This window comes from Pectinophora gossypiella, chromosome 28, assembly GCF_024362695.1.
Source record: "Pectinophora gossypiella chromosome 28, ilPecGoss1.1, whole genome shotgun sequence".
NCBI lineage: Eukaryota > Metazoa > Arthropoda > Insecta > Lepidoptera > Gelechiidae > Pectinophora > Pectinophora gossypiella.
Window position 1 is genome coordinate 4616494 of NC_065431.1, and position 20552 is coordinate 4637045.

A 20552-nucleotide genomic window follows, 5' to 3' on the forward strand; every position below is an offset into this window, starting at 1 on the left:
CTCGGTTTTTTTTATGTCATAAAGGTGGCAAACGAACATAAGGCGTTGTATAAAACTAATTGCATGCTATAATTGCTCTAATATCCTCTTGCTAGAACTATCCTTTTTCATGTCGGAACCCAATTTTTCACGAAAAAGTAATATGAAAGTTCGCCGCCAAACTTGGCACATTTTGATATTCACCCAAATGGGCAGTTTTTATCCTCAATAGAAAATCACAGAAACAAAAGATTCCAATAAGCTTCAAAGTACCTCCAGCTTGATATGCGCCTGCTTGCAGATGGGTATCTGTGAGCCCACGTTTGCGTACTCCTTGTGTTTGTTGAGGAACTCATTCCTGCAAGTGAGGATGTCTCGCAACCAGCGCAGCACTTCCCGGTAATTGCAGATCTGGCGCTGGATAAGCTTCTGACTTATGTTGTACAGGATCTGGGAGCTGAGAGAAAAAAAAGAACATATTTATTTTACTGAAAAAAGCCTTAAATTGGTGTAAGTGACATCGTAACGAAAACTTTGAGGGATGTTTCAGACCATAATTCTGAGTTGACATCAAGTGGAATTTTCCGTCGCAAAATTAAGGAACTGGCAATAATTAAAAAAAAATCATTAATTTTTCGACAGGAAAGTCCACTTGATATCAACTCAGAATCATGGTCTGAATCATGCCCCTCAGTATTCGTTACGGTGTCACTAACTCTGGCTGCTTTTCTTTTTCAAATGGTTCTTTTATTGTCTTATCTGCTTAAAGCTTAAGTAATAAAGTTCTGTTTACATAAAAGCCTTTTTACTTCCGGGAACTTTCCCAGAATGGGAACATTCACGGGAACGCCACATCAGCAGTTGCAACCCCTGTTGCTACCTGAACCTTTTCAAACTCACCTGATATCCCAAAAGGTGTTCAGCGGCGCCTCAGGGTTCCACATGTAGACCCTATCAGGGCGATGCAGAGCGAGCAGGGCATCCATAGCAGCCTGGGATATCTCGCCCATGCCCGTCTGGTGGATGAGCGACACCAGCCCGTTGATCAGCTCTGTGGTTGAGGATTGGATCTCCACGCCTGAGCGGCCTGGGTTCTGTTGGGAAATGAGAATATTCGAACAAATGAGAGAGCTCTGCTAATCGTCTACTGTTACGTTTGTCAACATAACATAACAAATACTTGATTGCTCAAACAGGAAATAACAAAATACAAAACAAAAGAGGAACAGAATGAGTACAATATGCGGCCTTATTGCAAAGTAGCAATCTCCATAATTAAAACACATAATAACGGGTTCTTACCGCGTATAAATCAGGGATATGAGACTCCCTATATTTCGACACTGTTGCAAGTGCCGTGATCACGGGATGACAGACGGGTTGTCTGTTATTATGTGTTTTAATTATGATAATAACCGCGTAAACCTAAAACAATGTATAAGTAGCAATCTCTTCCAGGCAACCTTTAAGTATAGAAGATATTTAAATTTGGAGATATTTTTTTGTCAATGTAAATTTTAAAATAAATGTCGACGTTAACAGGTAGGTCTAGTCAAAAAGACCGCTCCGAATGGCACCCGGTGGGAAAGTGCTCATTACGCTGGCGGCGTCTCCGCGCTGGATTGCCAGCGAAATGTGCTGCACTAGGTAAACTCACAAAGGGAAAATCTGACTCGGACGGGACTTGAAACCGCAGCGCTAGTCCCGGCTTGACAAGAGTGCTAATGTTCTCTTTGTCAACGAGGGACTTTCCAATCGACGTACACCAATCACTTTTTATGAAGTGTCCGGGGTGCTTTTTACGGGGTACGAGGTGCTTTTTATGAAGTGTCCGGGGTGTTTTTAACGGGGTACGAGGTGCTTTTTATGAAGTGTCCGGGGTGCTTTTTACGGGGTACGAGATGCTTTTTATGAAGCGTCCGGGGTGCTTTTTACAGGGTACCAGGTACTTTTTATGAAGTATCCGGGATGCTTTTTACGGGGTACGAGGTGCTTTTTATGAAGTGTCCGGGGTGTACTCACACTGAGCATCAGCATGGGGTCAGCGTGGATCAGTTTCACCATACACAGCAGCAGGTTCCTGTAGGCCGGCATCTCCTCCGACTTGTTCAGCTTGGACTGGACTTCCTTGGACTTCAGTGAGAGGGAGATCATGCGGAGAGGCGTGTGGACTATGAAACCCTGCAGAGAAATAGATCGATAGAATCCTAAGAATACACAAAATATCTGAAATGGGTCGCGTAAATACAAACCTGCGTGGCTTTATTGAGCGTGTCAGTGAACATGGCTCTTAGTTCAGCTGCCCGAGGGTACAGCAGCTCAATCTGGGGCCACCATGGCAACCTGGGTTGTTTGATTATCCTGCAAACAATACAATTGAATAGACCATACATACATACAACCTTCTTGTAACCAGGGGTCCTCACGAACAGACAAAGGAACAGGCATCTTCAGAATTCTTTAAGAATTTTTCATGGCCATAGTGAACAGGCACCTTCTGGGCGAGCTCCATCTTAGGCCTCGTCAATGCCTTCAGACAAGTCTGGGGCCAAGAGCAAACCCACCAAAGGTAAAAAAAAACCTAAGAAATTAATTGACTATTCGCATTTTTATTACACCACATAGCATGGACACCGCCTACATTAATAATATGGCCAAACGTTGATTGAAATATCATTAAACGTTGATGTTTCAACGATATGACCATTTCATGAAATGGTCGAACACATCATGAAATGATCAATTCTACGATCCGGCCAAGACATATGCATGGGCATGCTATTACAATAGCTGCCTAGGAGAAACGAATTTAAATGACGACCAACAATGTAATATACCCTTCTCAATGGCAAATAAATTATTACGATTATGTTTAAAACACCAAACTGACCTCAACAGCGAATTGACAATGACATAGTGGTAGGAGATATGTGTGTTGAGGTTCAGGCAGACTTTCAACGCGTCGTTGTTGTGAGGCATTATCCTGAAGAGGGACACGAAACAGTCGGTCATCAGGTCCAGCTCCGAGTAGCCTGACGTCAGGTTTCCCCGGATGTAGGACTTCGATGGGTTGAATAGGAGAGACTGCAAGAGAATGAGTTGGATAAGAGATGCAGCGCTTATCGCTATCGGCCCGCTGGGGTCGATTCATTCTTCCAAGTTTATACTTGGCAAGTCACACAATACAGTCGCAGTCAGTTGGCAGTCATGTGTAAGGAATAATCCTTACATATGACTTGTGAGCCCTAGTTTGGTTAGGACATTGCAGGCTGATCACCTGATTGTCCGAAAGTAAGATGTTCAGTATTTCGGAAGGCACATAAATCAGAATCATTTATTCAACGTAATGGATAAACTTGTTGAAGGTCAATGTAACATTTTTGAATTTACGTCATTTCGCAAGGTGTTATGGCTGAGAAGAAGAAATGACAAGAAACTGCAACAGCAACACATCTTTTAAAACCAATGAGGATATACATTACAAGTTATTTAATAACTAGAGGAACACATTCAATACCAGACATTTTTATCATTTAGGTAGTCATTAATCTTATAATAAGCTTTTTTACATAAAGTAAGCTTCACATGAGCTTTAAATTTATTTTCTGACAAATTTAAAATATTATCCGGTAGTCCCGGTTACTACTTACTGATGTAAGTACGTAGTCGTCACACATGTATCAATAGCTTCTTTAGAACAATACTATGCAGGGTGTTAGCGACATCGTAACGAATACTGAGGGGGGTGATTCAGACCATGATTCTGAGTTAGTATCAAGTGGAATTTTCCGTCGCAACATTCACGATTTTTTTTTGTTTTTTTTTTAAATTATTTTCATTTCTATTATACTTTTGCGATAGAAAATTCCACTCGATATTAACTTAGAATAATGAGCTGAATCATCCCTCTCAGTATTAGTTACGATGTCACTTACACCACCTACAAGTACATAAAGTAGCCATACAAGTACGTATGGGTGTTAGTGACACAGTAATGAATATTGAGGGGGATGATTCACCCCGATGATTCATGATTCTGAGTCGAATCAATTGGAATTTCCTGTCGGAAAATTCATGATTTTTTGTATTTTTTTCTAATTATTTTCAGTTCTATAATACTTTTTATTTATTATTTATTTATTAAAATAAGTACAGTACTTAATACATTTGTTTACAATTGACGGTGCAACAAAAACCAACTTTGGTTTGTCCGTACACCGACATTCACCATCGTCGCTTCCAATAATATTTTTTTATGAATATTGAGGGGGATGATTCGCCCCGATGATTCATGATTCTGAGTCGATTCAATTGGAATTTCCTGTTGGAAAATTCATGTTTTTTTTTTGTTTTTTTTTTTTGTTTTTTTTCTAATTGTTTTCAGTTCTATAATACTTTTGCGACCACTTTTGCTTTTTTTTTCTTTTACGCCATCCTCGCTGGTCCTTGCAAATCTCATTTCCTGCTCTAGAGAAATTGTTCATCGGAATACTGACCTTGAGATCATTAATAACAGACTTGACTAGTATGAAAGTGACATTGCCCGAATCCGCGATGTTCAGGTAAGTGGAGGCCTTACAGAGCTTCACACAGGTTACCACCGCTGCCTCTGTCATTTGCTTCGAGTTGTTTTGGGGACCTGTGGGTGCAAGTAAGTTATCAGACCTATGGTATGGTAAGTCGACGCCCTGAGCCGAGGTTCGCGCCCAACTGGGCACCCTCAGGCCTGTTGTCTTAAACGTTGTACCGGGTGAGAGCCTTCAGTGCTCCTCATTTGTCTGGCCAAGTAGTTAATGCCATCTGCGGCAAATCTACAATAAGTCACGTCAAAAAAATAAAAATAAAAAAAAAAGTATGGTAAGTGTTACCATTAAATTGGTAACTCCAACATTCCAAGGACTTCAATTTCATTATTGAAGGCGAGTCACAGGGACTGTAATCTGGAAACTGACAGAGGGGATCAGTAACTGTCAGTACTATTCAGAGGCGGAGGACAGGAGTCCTAGTACGGCTTTGAAGTGGACTACTCTGGGCGCCATCCCACTTGCGTCAGACAGAATACTGCGGGACCACTGCTCTATTTTTCCCTAAAAAAGTAGCATGGAAAATGCTGCGCCGACAAGAGCGTGGCTCTTAAATTACTGATGAAGAGTGACTAACGTACTTAATTAAAAAAAAAAAAAACTTAATAACTATCACTTGTCACATATTTGAAAATCATTTAAACAGTAAGTAAAATTTACTAAAAGTTCAAAATTGCAACGGAGGGTAAGGGGAGCCGTGGTAGTTCAGTTGGTAGAACGCTTGCCTCTTACTTTGAGGTCGCAGGTTCGAATCCAGCACAGGCCTAAACTAATGATTGTCGAATTTGTTTTCCAATTCATGTTTGGATCATAAATGATCATCACGTGCTCAGCGGTGAAGGAAAACACCGGGAGGAACCTCACATTCCCGAGAAATACATTTTTGGCGGTAGGTGACCTAACCTGTTGGCTGGGTTTCCCTTCGTGGGTTAGAAGGTCAGACAGGCAGTTGCTTCTGTAAAAAACCGGACTTCTCAAATCTTCAGGTTAGGTTAGCGGACCCTGTGAAAAACGGGATAATGCTAGGGAGATGATGGCAACGGAAAATGAGATGACGTCAGCTGGGCTAACCTTAAAATGTTCGCTGTCACTTTTGAGCATACCTGATTTTGTTGTACCATGCCTCTGCCTACGGGCGTGATGCTACGTTATGTTATCAATATTCAATATTAAGAAAGAAGCAATTAAACTTACTCAACCCCCTCTTGACAGAATCAATGAAATGCTTCTTCTTCGTGTGTCGAGGACTACAGGGAGCGCCACTATCCGCATTCACTATTTCTTCTAGAACTTTCTGCAAACAAACGGGAAAACATTCGCGAAGTGTTGAAACAAGAAAGTTAAGGGTACCTAGCCAGTTTTAATCCGGAAAATAGGAAGGGTTTATAATATTTTTTATTGTTTGTAGGTTCATTAGACTTTTAAGTAGTGGCAAAAAAGTGTAGAGCTCATTTGGCTTAGGTTATCTATGACAAAAATAATAATTTCGATCACCGAATGGCGTGGCTACACTTACGCCATCTATTGGCGCCGAAACGGATATAGCGAGGGTCCCAACACCCTTAAAGTTTTCGAAGATCGAGTTCCATATTCAACTTGATGTGTAGATCACAATTACATAATTTTTATCCCCGAGGCATTTTCGGGAAAATCAAATTTTGTATGGCGGCCATCTTGTTTGTCCGCCATTTTTTTTCACGAGCGATTGGATTTGACCAAAATATGATCTGTGTGAGGAGCACGGTGGCGCAGCGGTAAACGCGCTCGGTCTACGATTGTTGAAGTTAAGCAACTTTCGCAAAGGCCGGTCATAGGATGGGTGACCACAAAAAAAAAAGTTTTCATCTCGAGCTCCTCCGTGCTTCGGAAGGCACGTTAAGCCGTTGGTCCCGGCTGCATTAGCAGTCGTTAATAACCATCAATCCGCATTGGGCCCGCGTGATGGTTTAAGACCCGATCTCCCTATCCATCCATAGGGAAGGCCCGTGCCCCAGCAGTGGGGACGCTAATGGGCTGATGATGATGATGATTACTTTAGATAAACGTTACTAACCGGGTTTAACAGTAGCAGCATTATTTGCAGCGGCCACACAGCTAGCCGCGACTTCTTGTTATCTGAGAACGAGTCTTGTAGTATATCGAATAACGTGTCGCAACATTTGCTTAAATCCTCATTAGGCCGGCATTGGACTTCTGCGAATTCCTGAGAAAAAAAATATACAGTGTCAGTGACATGATGGACTAATATAAAACGTATGCCCGTTAAGCTCAAAGGCTTAGTGTACAAGAGCATGATCAGGCCAGTCTTGACGTTTGGTAGTGAAACGTGGGCAGTAACGCAGCGCCAAGTCCAGACCATTCAAGTCGCTGAGATGGAAATGCTTAGGTGGATGTGCGGAGTGACGATGCTCGACAAAATCCGTAACGAATACGTGCGCGGCAGTCTCGGCGTACGCGACATCTCCGAAAAGCTACAAGAGAGCAGGCTCCGTTGGTTTGGGCACGTAAAAAGAAGACCTCCAGATTACGTGGGTAACGTTACAGCCAATCTAAACATACCAGGGCTTAGACCAAGAGGACGGCCAAAAACAAGATGGGCGGATGTGGTCAAAAAGGACCTGTGTATGTGCAATGTCTCCGAGAACGACACGTCCGATAGAGCGAAGTGGAAGAGAAGTACGAAGAAGGCAGACCCCACCATCAGATGGGAATAATAAATGCCAAGGAGAGAGAGAGAGAGAGTGACATGATGGACTAATGTTATGGGCGATAGGCTGATCCCTTATCACCATAAAGTTCATCATATCCAGCTTACGACATCGTATCAACAGTGGCTGCAAGTTGTCTTTGATTACTTGTGGCTCTGCCCACCCCATTAGGGATTACGGGCGTGAGTTTATGTATGAATGTATGTCAGTGACAACGTAACGAAAACTCTGAGGGATGATTCAGACCTTGATCTTCTTCTATCGAGTGGGTTGTGAGGTGACCCAACCTCATCAACCCTGGTATCAGGGTCATTATTGAACCGCCAAAGGCCCTGACATGGCTCATGTAACTACTTACTTACATGACCATGATTCTGAGTTGATATCAAGTAGAATTTTCCACTACTATTTGTCACAAGTAAGATGATTCCGTGCTTGGGAGGGCACGTTAAGCACGTTGGTCCCGCCTGTTAGCCGTAAAAATATCTTCGGCAACCCGCAGTTGAGCAGCGTGGTGTAGTATGCTCCATACCCCCTCCGGTTGATTGAGGGGAGGCCTGTGCCCAGCAGTGGGACGTGTATAGGTTGTTTGTGTAAACTATAGTAATACTTACTTGTGGATAAGTATCCATCCAATTCCAAATTGCTTTTTCTAAAGACGAAACTAGAACTATGTGCGCTGACTTCCTTAATAACTTAAACTTTTGTATAGATTCTGAAAAATAAATATAGCAATTAAATTGTGAAGAAACCCACATTCCCGTGAAATGCGTTTAGGAGGTATATGACCTAACCTGTATTGGACAAATAGGGTAGTTTCTAACTAGTCAAATCAGTTACTTTTTACTAAAAGTCAAAACACGATATTACTATGGAATTTGTATGAAAAAGCACACTGTGACGTCATAGAAAAACGTGATAAAATATCGTACTTATTGTTACGTTTTTCTTGATTAAAATACATAAATAAGTTAAATAAAATATGTTTTTCGTTAGTTTTAGATCTGTCTTTATTTAGTAATCAGAATTTCATAATGTATATTGATCCTATACAGGGTATTAGTGATATCGTAACGAATACTCAGGGGGATGATTCAGGCCGATGAATTTTCCGTCGCACAATTCATGTTCTTTTTAGTTTTTTAAATTAAGTAATTTTATAATAAAAAAGAAAATTCCACTTGATATCAACTCATAATCATGATCTGAATCTTCCCTCAAAATTTTCGTTACGATGTCAACAGCCTGTACAGTGAGTGAGTGATGCGATCCAGCCGATTTCGGCTACGGCGACTGCTTCAACTCCGACGTTCATGTGCTCGCATGTGGCTTATATAGCCAATCTTATTGGAAAAGATCCTCGCACATAGTGGGCATGCGAGTACACCATTTAAATATGCATAATTGATCGCCGTAGGCGGTCGGGCTTTCAATTCATCGCGCTTGGCGTCAAGCTCTAAGCGCCGTCGGTGTTCAAATTCATGAACTTTGGTGTGAACTAAAGCTCTCCATTCCGGGCGATTAGCGGCTAGATTCCTTAACGTGCAATCCGAAGCAAGCCGTCGCGCCTGTACAGTACACGACTCACGATCTAATTCATTTAAAAATGATATTGCTTTTTGACATTTGCTGGCATTGTGCATTTATTTTTGAATTACAATATTGCTTTTCAGAAGAATTGCTTCTGGTCTCTTTAGACCCTGAGAACAGAGGGATGAAATATTTGGAATTTCAACTAAAAAACAAAAAAAATGTACGGTCTAATTGAGAACCTCTTTTTTTAAAGTCGGTAAAAATAAATGAAGTGTTCACCTGTAAGTAGCCGTATAAGCCTCAAAATATCCACATTCACGTGTTGAATCAGCTCTATGTCTGTGTAATCGGGGTTTTCTTCTGAACTTGACGATAATTCCTGTGGAAAAACAATAGTTTAAGCGTTAAGGCCGAAATTGGCCCCGATTCCTGCAGACACCGCCTAATTTTATTTTAAGTTATATCCGTCATTTTCATATCCGTCGAAAAGGAAAGGGACGGATGGTTCACAGCTCTTAATTTTAGGAAGAATGAGTAAATGAATGAATAACCCGGCCGAATCAAAAGGTACGTCGCTGGTATGCAATCCGTTTGACGTGCTGTCTACTTAACTGTGTCGGGTTATTGACGGATGTAAAATTTTTAGACGGTTGGTTTAAATTTGTGCTTAAAATTGACGTGTGTTCCATAAATTTTATGCTTGTCGATTACCCGTCCCTTTCCTTTTCGGCGGATAAGAAAATGACAGATATAACTTAAAATAAAATTAGATGGTATTTACAGGAATTAGCACCAATGTATCTTGTAACTATTTTCTGAAGTTGACGGTAGGGCTGGCAGAGGAAGACCTAGAAGGACGTACATTGACCAAATTGGAGATGTCCTTAGAAAAAGTTTAGTAAGATCTCTTCTCGGCTTTCTTATTATATTGAGTACTAATATTACTTTTAGAATTTCGCATGGTCAGGAGGAGGAAGAAAATTAAAAATTGTCTGGGACGGGACTTGAACCCGCAGCTCTTGTCAAGCCAGGACGAGCGTGCTAACCATTACACCACACCTAACGGCCTCCGTGGTCCGTTGGTTAAGCGTTGGGCTCAAGATCCGGAGATCCCGGGTTCGAATCCCGGTGGAGACATATCACAAAAATCACTTTGTAATCCCTAGTTTGGTTAGGACATTACAGGCTGATCACCCGATTGTCCAAAAAGTAAGATGATCCGTGCTTCGGAAGGCACGTTAACCCGTTGGTCCCGATTACTACTTACTGATGTAAGTAAGTAGTCGTTACATGAGCCATGTTAGGCCTTTGGCGGCTCAATAATAACCCTGACACCTGGGTTGATGAGGTTGGTAATTCACCTCACAACCCATACGATAGAAGAAGAAGAATATTTTGCTAGGGCCGGCCGCCACTGGGTATAATTTAAACCAAAATTAGCCAGTCCTGCAGTGTCTGCAGAAATCGGCGCCATTATGAACTCGGTCGACTTTTATGTTACATACATACATACATAAACTCTCGCCTATTTCCCACCGGGGTAAGCAGAGACTATAGAATTATAATATTAATTATTAATTAAATTAAAAAATATAATAATTATATTATTATTTTAACAGCCTCCGTGGTCTAGTGGTTAGAGCGTTAGGCTCAAGATCTGGAGGTCCGGGTTCGATTCCCGATGGGGACATTGTCGAAGTCACTTTGTGAGACTGTCCTTTGTTTGGTAAGGACTTTTCAGGCTTGAATCACCTGATTGTCCGAAAAAGTAAGATGATTCCGTGCTTCGGAAGGCACGTTAAGCCGTTGGTCCCGGCTACTAGCCGTAAAAACACCTCCACCAACCCGCAGTGGAGCAGAGTGTTGGAGTATGCTCCAAACCCCCTCCGGTTGATTGAGGGGAGGCCTGTGCCCAGCAGTGGGACATATATAGGCAGTTTATGTTTATATATTAGAGTTTTATGTTATGTTTTGTAAAGTTACCTACCTGTAACCTAGCGCTAATCCTGTTGAACACAGCATTGAAGAAGTTGAGGCTGAGTGCGAATAGGACCTTGCTGGCGAGCTGGCGCAGGAGCGTGTTGCTGGCGCTGGTCTCACCGCGCATGTCTGGAACAACATTTTACAAGGTGCTAGTAACATCGTAACGAAAATTTTGAGGGATTCAGCGGGCTTAGCACCGTAAGCGCGCAACTCTTTCTCGCCTCGACATACGTCACCCGTCACTCTCTCACAGTACTGCACAGAAAGAGACAGATGATCTCTGCCGCGGCGAGAAAGAGTCGCGTGGTTACGGTGCTAAACACGCTGGTCGATCTTCTTACCCCGGGTGAGAGCCTTCAGCGCTCCCCATTTGTCCGGCCAAGTAGTTAATGCCATCTGCGGCAAATCTACAATAAGTCACGTCAAAAAAAAAGATCTTCTTACCAATGAATTGGCAGACCTCACGCAGGAGGATCTTGACGTTCATAGCCTCGTCGTACTTGGTCGTGTCTTTGGGCTGCGAGCTGAGACATATCTCCAGCGTGTCGAGGACTATCACCAGGCTGTCGTGGTATCCTTTCTCCAGCTCTGTCTGGAGCCGGTTCACGCCTGATGATATTGTTGGTTGGTACTGCACATAAAACATCATCAGAATCGTACCTGGTGCAACGCATATCGCTGGCTGTTCAACGCGGAAACGCAGCCAGCATTATGGTTACATTTGCACCAGGTACTGTCACGAGCATTAATATGTATACACTTTGGTACCATGTCACATTAACTTTTTTGACTAATTGAACTGTAAGTCTCACTAAATGTCAAATATGTTAGTGCGACAGAGTCCCAAAGTGGGTACATTATATTGCTCATGACTGTACGATTCGAGGCGGGCTTTGTAATTAAGTACCGACCGACAAGAGCGTGGCTCTTAAATTAATGATGAATAATAATAAAGCACAATAAGTGATTGCATTGCATAGCCGAATTGGGATTGCCTTTAACATCTATGTAAGTTGTAAACAAATAAATCTAATCTAATCTAGCCTACAAGATCCCACTGCTGGGCAAAGGCCTCCCCTTCCTCTTTCCATTTTTCGCGGTCCTGTGCGTACTCCGGCCAGTCCCTCCGACAAGCGTCCAACTCGTCGCGCCATCTCTTTCGAGGTCTACCACGACACCTGTACCCATCATGAGGCACCCAATGCGTGACGATCTGTGCCCACCGCTCAGGGTGCATGCGACAAACATGTCCGGCCCAATCCCATTTGAGTCTAGCGGATTTTCCTCCCACATCAGCGATTCCCGTTTTTGTACGCAGTGTTGTGTTTCGGACTTGATCAATTCGAAAAAATCTAATCTAGCTCACAAGATCCCACTGCTGAGCAAAGGCCTCCCCTTCCTCTTTCCATTTTTCGCGGAAAAATATATAATAATAAAAAAGTCTTTTGAATCGCTTACCAACTCGTTGACCCTCTGCAGGATCTTGGTGAGTCCCGCGATGACCAGCGAGAAGCGGTGCCGGCTGATCTGCACCAGACACGCCTTCGACTGCTCCTCGTTGATACGCGAGTGCAGGTTGTGCGCACCTGTCTTGTACGGCAACTGGGGACAAAGGGTAAGGGGGTCTTTGCGAAAACACAATTAACCACTACACAGGAAGTTAGTGACATCGTAACGAAAACTTTGGAGAGATGATTCTGAGTGGAATTTTCCGTCGCAAAAGTATGGATATGAAAATAATTAAAAAAAACAACGCTAAAATTTTCATCGACAGGAAATTCCACTTGATATCAACTCAAAATTATGGTCTGAATCGTCCCCCTCATATTCGTTACGGTGTCACTAAGAACCATACGTGCTTCTATGGCAACCTGTACGGTCACGAGCATTAATATGTATACACTTTGGTACTATGTCACATTAACTTTTTTGACAAATTGAACTGTAAGTCTCACTAAATGTCAAATGTGTTAGTGCGACAGAGTCCTAAAGTGGGTACATTATATTGCTCATGACTTTACGTACTTGTACAGTCATGAGTAATGTCATGTACCCACTTTAGAACCCTGTCGCACTATCATATTTGACATTTAATGAGACTTACGGTTTAATTTGTCAAAAAAGTTAATGTGACATGGTATCAAAGTGTATACATATTAGTACTCGTGACCGTACGGGGTGTAAGTGACACCGTGACGAATACTGAGAGGTATAATTCAGCACATTACGATGTCACTAACACCCTTGCCGCTGGTCCCGGTTACTACTTACTGATGTAAGTTAGTAGTCGTTACATAAGCCATGTCAGGCCTTTGGCTCAATAGTAACACCAGGGTTGATGGGGTTGGTAATCAACACAACCCACACGATAGAAGAAGACTAACACGCTGTAATGCCGGAAAGGGGTCTCAGCGAAAACATAGAGGTTAACTACGTTTTCGCACAGACTCCTTCTCCCTTTGCCCCAGGCGAATATTATTGCTTCAAGGATAGCTGAGTGACTGATGAATCACAGCAGTTAATTTTAAAATTATAGAGTGAATGAATGAATAGCTCGAGCGAATAAAATAGATAACGCTGATATGCAACCCGTTTGACGTGTGCCAGTATAAAATTTTGGAAGTTTTTTTCTGCCTAAAATTTACGTGTGTTCTATAAGTTTTATGCCTGTCGATTACCCGTCCCTTTCCTTTTCGGCGGATAAGAAAAAGACAGGTATAATTTATAATTAAATTGTGTGTAGGTACTGGAATCAGGAACAATTTAAAAATATGAACGTATTTGAGCTATGAGCTAAATTTCTTGGATGTTAGGTAGGAGAGTTGTCAGCTAGCTACGGAATTTTCACAGAACTATCACAGAGCTTGCGCAGTACGGTATGGGCGGAGGTTACCTCAACCGCCATTTTGAATTTCAACCGCCATTAGAAATAAAATTCTGTATTCAACAAAATGTTATTTCTTACTTTTTATTTGATTGATTATGTAGTCGGTTCAATTTTTTTTAGGTAATTACTTTTTTTTTCCTCTAGGCACGCTCAAACAGGTATTTGAATTTTTAACATCGAGTTGTTGCCGAGCATGCGCAGTACGATATGGGCGGAGGTTCAAACCTAAACTGCCATTTTGAATGGCTATAGAAATATACAGTAAGGGCGTTTTCATACGATTCAAGTCCAAGAATGAGGGATGGTAAAAAAAATAAAGTCAAAATAAATCGCATGGTCTATTGCAACTCGCACAAAAACAAATATTAAGTAGTTTAATCGATCATACACTATAATTTATAGAAAAAAGACGCATAGCATAATGTACCTAATAAAATACCTACACCACGACAAACCCCATGTAAAAATAAGTATTTTAAAAAGATATACATACACATAAGCATAGACTAAACAATAATACGTATAGAAAGGACACTCTCCGTCCCGCGCGAGAACAAAAGGAGCGAGCTTAATTTTTAAAATAAAAAGCGCGTTACGAAAATCATATTTCTGATTTTCACTATAGATTCTATGTTCGGGGCGAACAACGCCGATGCATGCCTTCCAATTTTACAAGTTCGTTCAACGAACGTTCATGCCCTAAGCAAAGAAAAAATACTAAGATCAAAAAATTCTGACTCCAACGAAATTCAAACCAGCAGCACTGCCAAGCCGACACGAGTGTGTTAGAACCCGTTACACCACTAGTTCAGGCTTGACAAGAGCTCCAAGTTCGGTGTATTGTCACCAACGATTGTAACTGTCTTTTTCAACAAGCCAGATAAGAAAACATCCTGTAAATGCATCCATTTCCATCCAATCCATTTTGAAAGATCAAAAACTTGATCGTTACTTTATACTTACCCAAAAGTCGACGCCCCATTTTTCAAGATTCACCAACTCAAATTTTCATTTACTTTAATCACTGTTACAACTTCTGCTTTTTTAAATTTAGATGCCGTATTTAGCGCTCCATCAGATAGATCGATACTCGTACATGTAATAAAGAATGATGCGAATACATCTAAAATGGCGCTGAAAAACAAAATGGCGCCTGAAACCAAGTTGGCGGCTGGTTGCCTCAAATCAAATCGATGCCACCAAACTCGAAGCTTCCGTCAACTTGTATTCAGCCGCCATCTTGTTCGTAGACGCCATCTTGTTTCTAGACGCCATTTTCTTTTGCGGCGCCATCTTGGATGTCTTCAAACGACTCCCTCTCTCACTTTATTTAAGAGCTGCGCTCTTGTCGGTGGGTTCAAACGACATGCACTCTATATATAAGTAACCAATCTGCCGGTTTCACTTGTTGAATATAAGAATTCACGACTCTTTTTACTTGTCCACAAGACCGAGCTTTCGTAGTTCCAATCTGTTTTCAATCGTTTCCAGACATATCTCATATATCATCCGACCGCGTCGGCAATCTTCGCAATTAAATTTCAGCATCTTTTATTTCACTTTACAATCGTCTTCACTTCGTCATTAGACATTCTTCACATTCGAATTTTAGCTTTTTTGTGACTTCTTAATTGCGAATAGGCTCGATTAAGCTTTCACGACTTAAAAGTGGAGCGCAATTACTCAGTAAATGCCTATTTTATAACTTTCCCATCACCTTTAGCACCGTAGGGCGTGGACAGAGATCGAAGCACTGAATACGGGCATCGTGTTAGGTACAAAGTCACGGCGAGTACTGAGGGTCGTCTAGACGAGATCTAGGATATATACTTTATGACTATAGCTCTATTGCACTCTACAGCCCGAATGCGTATTGATCTCGCCAGTTGCAATGAATTATAGTGATGGGCTGGGGTGTCGGTATCGATAGTATCGTAAACTTAAATGTGGGTAGTTGATTATTCGTTCTCTCTAGCGTTGTCATTCATATTTTTACACGGGTTATAGATTATTTCACCATGAATCAGGTGTTTGCCGAAAAATTGGGTACTTTATTTCTACTTGTTTATTTTTGAACATTTTTTTTTCTTTTTGAGCCATGATAGCCCAGTTGGTAGAACGCTTGCCTCTCACGTTGAGATCGCAGGTTCGAATCCAGCACAAGCCTAAACCAATGATTGTCGAATTTGTTTTCGAATTCATGTTTGGAACATAAATGATTATCACGTGCTCAGCGGTGAAGGAAAACATCGTGAGGAAACCCACATTCCCGAGAAATGCATTTTTGGAAGTATGGGACCTAACCTGTATTGGACTGGTTTTCCCATCGCGGATTGGAAGGTCAGACAGGCAGTCGCTTCTGTAAAAAACCGGACCTGTCAGATCTTCAGGTTAGGTAAGCGGATCCTGTGAGAAACGGGATAATGCTAGGGGGATGAAATTACTTTTCATTAAGACACCCAAAAATTGCCATAAGTGATGATAACTTATAAGATATATAACTACACACATTTTTAAGCGTGTATACTTGGTTCATTTGGCGATGGATTTAAGTACCTATGATTTATACACCTAAGCGTGGTATTTTAAGAAGCCCAAAATCCTTTTAAATTCCAAGCCATTGATCTGAAAATCTGAACCTCAGTTAATAGTACATTAAATCGTAAAGGTGCATTATCGATATTTTCCCAACACTATTTCCAGACGCGTCCCTTCAGTAGATATAGATATGATTTATAGCATAGTGACGTTTGATAGTATATCTGATGCACTCTAACATCCCGAATGCGTATTGATTACGGAAGTTACTGAAAAACTAGTGTTGTAACAGGTACAAAACAAGTATAATACTTATCGATATTGTACATAGAAAAAAACTGTCCCTTGCCGTATTATTGCGTATGGTAGACAAAAATAAAATATCCTGCGTGGATCGTACATCCAGCTATACTCCTCTAACCAAGTCTGCCACATCCGTCACACAATGCAGCACGGCTATGCCACCTGGGAACTGGTGCAGAGGGCACTCGTTCACTATGTGATTTTTTTTCCTGGCTATATCTGCAACCAGTACCTTTTTTTCTGTTTACTATGAGCAGATTTGTTATAAGTAAAATTTCAGGTAGAGTGTGTCTTCCAGCGAGGACGGCTACTCATAATTAGCTAATCTATGACCACTCATAAGCTTCTTATAAGTTTGATTGGTAAGCTGGATTGCCAATGTGAGATATATTTGATCCGGGTAACCATTCACAGTATGGCTTGACATGATGGTTTGACTTTCCATGGTTGGTCCTACACCGGTCCCTTGCCGTGTGCCGCTTTACCAAGTGCGTGAGAGCGAGACAGACAGTCCACACGCGCTCCCTTACTCCGTTACGGCTTAAACGCCTTGATGCTGGGCGGAGTGTCCCTTCTATTTAAAGTAGTGTTATTGTTTATTCTGTGACGTTAGCAAGTAACAGTTTTGCGACTTGATTAGGCCAACGACTATCATAACATAACATAACAAATACTTTATTGCACAAACAGGAAAATACAAAATATAAAACAAAAGAAAACAGAAAGAGTACAACGGGCGATACAGTAATTTATAGCAATGTATATATGTATAGCAATTTCTTCTATTTCTCTTTCTTTTTCTTATCGTTATTTTTTAAATTAAATGTTTGTTTGGGTTTGCTTTTGACACCATTCTGCCTCTTAAAGAAGTTAAGATAGTGACGACGGCGTAACGAGATTACCCTATTCAGTCTTGCCTTAAATGGACCATCGATATTGTAGAACTATCGATAGCTTCGCATCACTAGCGTCTCGCCAATCTACCTGTACAGATAGGTACAATAAATTACAACGATGCTGCGCTCTGAAGCTCACTGTATTGATCCTGAGTTGCAACGACTAAGTACACCTGTGATACCTACGCAATATGAACGCCGGAAAGACGCCATTTTGAGGTACCGACATAAAGCCCGCCAAAAACTGTTTCGCCAAACTGCAAATGCAATGCGGCATTGTATTTTTTTTATCAACAAATAACATTTACATCACGCCTGTATCCATGACTAATTGGGATAGGTACGTACACCCATCGCATGACGAAGACTTTTGTTTGGCTGGATTCCATATCAGTTGGATTAACGCAATAATTTTCGAACATAAATATAATAGTTTTGATTTTATTAAATTGTAATAAGATTCCTATTTCAAAAAAATATTTATAATTAATTATGAATTATCTGAGTGGAGCAGCTAAAAATAACAAAACAACAGAAGAGAATGGAAAAAGTTGATACAGTAGAGTAGGGCCGAAGCATTCGCCTGACTCCATCAATAGCGCGGATTTCCCTTAACGCTTCGGCCTAGGGCTGCCAAATATTAGTCAGCTCATATTTGCTGCCTAAAAAATATTGCAGCAAATATGAAAGGACACTAAAACACAGAACACAATAGCTATTGTGTTTTCATATTTGCTGCAATATTTTTTTTACCCCTAATATTTGGCAGCCCTAGGCCAAAGCGTTAAGGGAAATCCAACCTATCAGGTTTAGCAATGTAATTTAATTGTAATATTGTGTATTAAATATCAACAATATAAAATAACCTCACGATAATAAATAAATAAAAATATGCCTCTGTGCACGCGCCTTTAACATAGTACTTTGTATTTACATTGATAGTCATTTGTAACATAATATTTACGGAATCTTACTGTTACATTGTAAAAATCTTGCTGGTTATTATAGAGCGATCGCATGCGGAAATTGCGTTAGCACAAAAACTGTTGAAAAATGAAAAAATATAATATAGAAAAGTTCTTCTTGAGACTTTTTGATACTAAAGTCAAGGCTGTATGGACCTCATATCCTTGCCTGCCTTATATAAGGCGAATTTAAACAACAACAATCAAGTTTAATTAAGTTTTTTAATAGGTACAGTTTCCATTGTAGGTAGGTTAGCCAAAGGTAAAAAAAAATTGTTGAAAAATAAAATAGTTTAGTTAGTCATCCAAAATCAGGTACCTACTTAGGGTGGTAAAGGAATCATACATTCCCAATCTGTGTTTACGACATGCGTGGGAAGATAAACAGCCTTAACAATTTTAAGGGAAAACAGTATGTAGATGTATGTAACATACATAAACTCACGCCTATTTCCCGCCGGGGTAAGCACAGACTATAGAATTTCACATAATTGACTTGAAAATGAAAAATGAAATATTTATTTCAGATATTTATCCATATTTTGTAAATCCATCCTAATATACTGGCCAGGCCGCTCATGGATGAGCACACACAACTAAGACTAAGAAGGAGGCTGCCGCAGGATCTAGCCAACTAAGGCCCAAAATAGGAAGCGACACTGGTTGCTTACCTAAAATGATACCTATACACCACAAGAAGTGCTTATTATCCAAGGGTGATAGATTGCGCGCAAAAAAAGGGGTTAAAAAAAAAAAAAATTTGTAAGTAATAGAATATTATATCTAAGCCACTTACACTTGAAACTACTACTTACTTACTTATTACTTGAAAATCTTTATCAGATTGTTTGTGGTTGTTTTTCTTTATTTAAGGTGCAGTTCAGTAATGCTTATCTTCAAGGCTATGTTTTACTAGAATTTGATCTTTATATTTATTTTTTTAGTCTCTCATCCAGGGAAAGTATATACCATCTTTTCAGAAGTCTTATCTGATGTAGCTTCAGTAGATCTGTAGCTGGCATGTTGGTATGGCTTTCAAGTATTTCCTTGTGTTTTATACTGTAGGTTACAACTTCCTCTTTAACAGAAGCATTTCCAGGCATTCATAAATTTCTGAATTCCTTGTGTACCTACCAGGACACACCACTTATATCTTACAGAACCTTGTTTTGCAATCTTTATAGGATTTCTAGGTATATAAAAGAAGAAAGAATAATTTACAATAAACATAAACCCAGCTGCTTTCGAGGAACATTGATAAAATGCTACAAAAGTTTAAAAAAGCGACTTCTTACTTTTTAAAATTAAAAAAAATATATAAGTTTTAAAAAAATGTGTTTTTTTTTAAAAGGTTTTTAATCGGTAGCAATTAATCTTGTATTAATAGGTTTTACGTTAATTTATTTGTTTACCTTATTTAGAGGTAATAAATAGAATAAAAATTCGTACTCCGCCGCACATTTCGCGTAGGTGTATGTAAAGATAAATACGTGTTACTGTCGAAAATTAAGACATTTATTACAACCCAAAATTAAATGAAAACTTCAGCTACGTTTTTAAGAGGGTTAAAGTACCTGTTCATGTTAAAAATCGTGTTTTGTTTACATAAATATTAATTTCAAGGGTGTGCCTGAACACTTAAATAAATAAATCATTATTGACTTACCTGCTCCTCGAAGCGGGCTATGAGGGAATTAGCCCATTCCCCAGGTTTCTGCGTACCCATTTTGTGCAAAATAAACGTAATTATTATAAAAATAAAATAAAAACAATAACTTTTTCCGATCTCATTATTCTCATATCGATTTTGCAAATATTACTGGGTTACCATGTACAATTCTGCAATTTGAAACAATTTTATGATAACAAGCTTCACAGAATCTTTAATTGGGTCTTATTTTGGTGCAGAAATATTCAGCTACTGCAAAATGAAAATTAAAGTTACTGATTGGAAACACGTTAGCACACTTCTGATTAGGAAATTAATAAGCATTTTGATTTGAAATCCAACTAATTGTGAAGTTTTAGGCAGCAACATTACGAACTGTCAACAAACAAGAAGATCAATAACTAATAAATGCGATCAAATAAATGGAACTAAATAGACGTGTCAAGGTTAATTCTTATAGAATAGTTCAATTTTACTGAAAACAACAAAAAAATATAATATTTTATAA

General features: G+C 40.1%; 1 protein-coding gene across 10 annotated transcripts in view; it reads right to left on the reverse strand.

Moving 5' to 3' along the window:
- LOC126379095 (neurofibromin) overlaps positions 1–20167 on the reverse strand; it is a 129966-nt gene extending 109799 nt beyond the window's left edge. For all 10 annotated transcript variants that reach the window (XR_007568239.1, XR_007568240.1, XM_050027666.1 and 7 more), the window contains exons 1-14: positions 20042–20167; positions 12245–12388; positions 11231–11417; positions 10791–10912; positions 9083–9182; positions 7885–7985; positions 6616–6765; positions 5757–5856; positions 4476–4618; positions 2870–3063; positions 2232–2340; positions 2002–2160; positions 880–1073; positions 253–436 (exon numbers count right to left, since the gene is read on the reverse strand). Coding sequence is in view for 8 of the 10 variants with exons in the window: in XM_050027666.1 (XP_049883623.1) it covers positions 253–436; positions 880–1073; positions 2002–2160; positions 2232–2340; positions 2870–3063; positions 4476–4618; positions 5757–5856; positions 6616–6765; positions 7885–7985; positions 9083–9182; positions 10791–10912; positions 11231–11417; positions 12245–12388; positions 20042–20101 (1947 nt within the window). In the remaining 2 variants the exon portion in view is untranslated. The remainder of the gene's footprint in view (positions 1–252; positions 437–879; positions 1074–2001; positions 2161–2231; positions 2341–2869; positions 3064–4475; positions 4619–5756; positions 5857–6615; positions 6766–7884; positions 7986–9082; positions 9183–10790; positions 10913–11230; positions 11418–12244; positions 12389–20041) is intronic.
- Between the last annotated feature and the right edge of the window lie 385 nt (positions 20168–20552).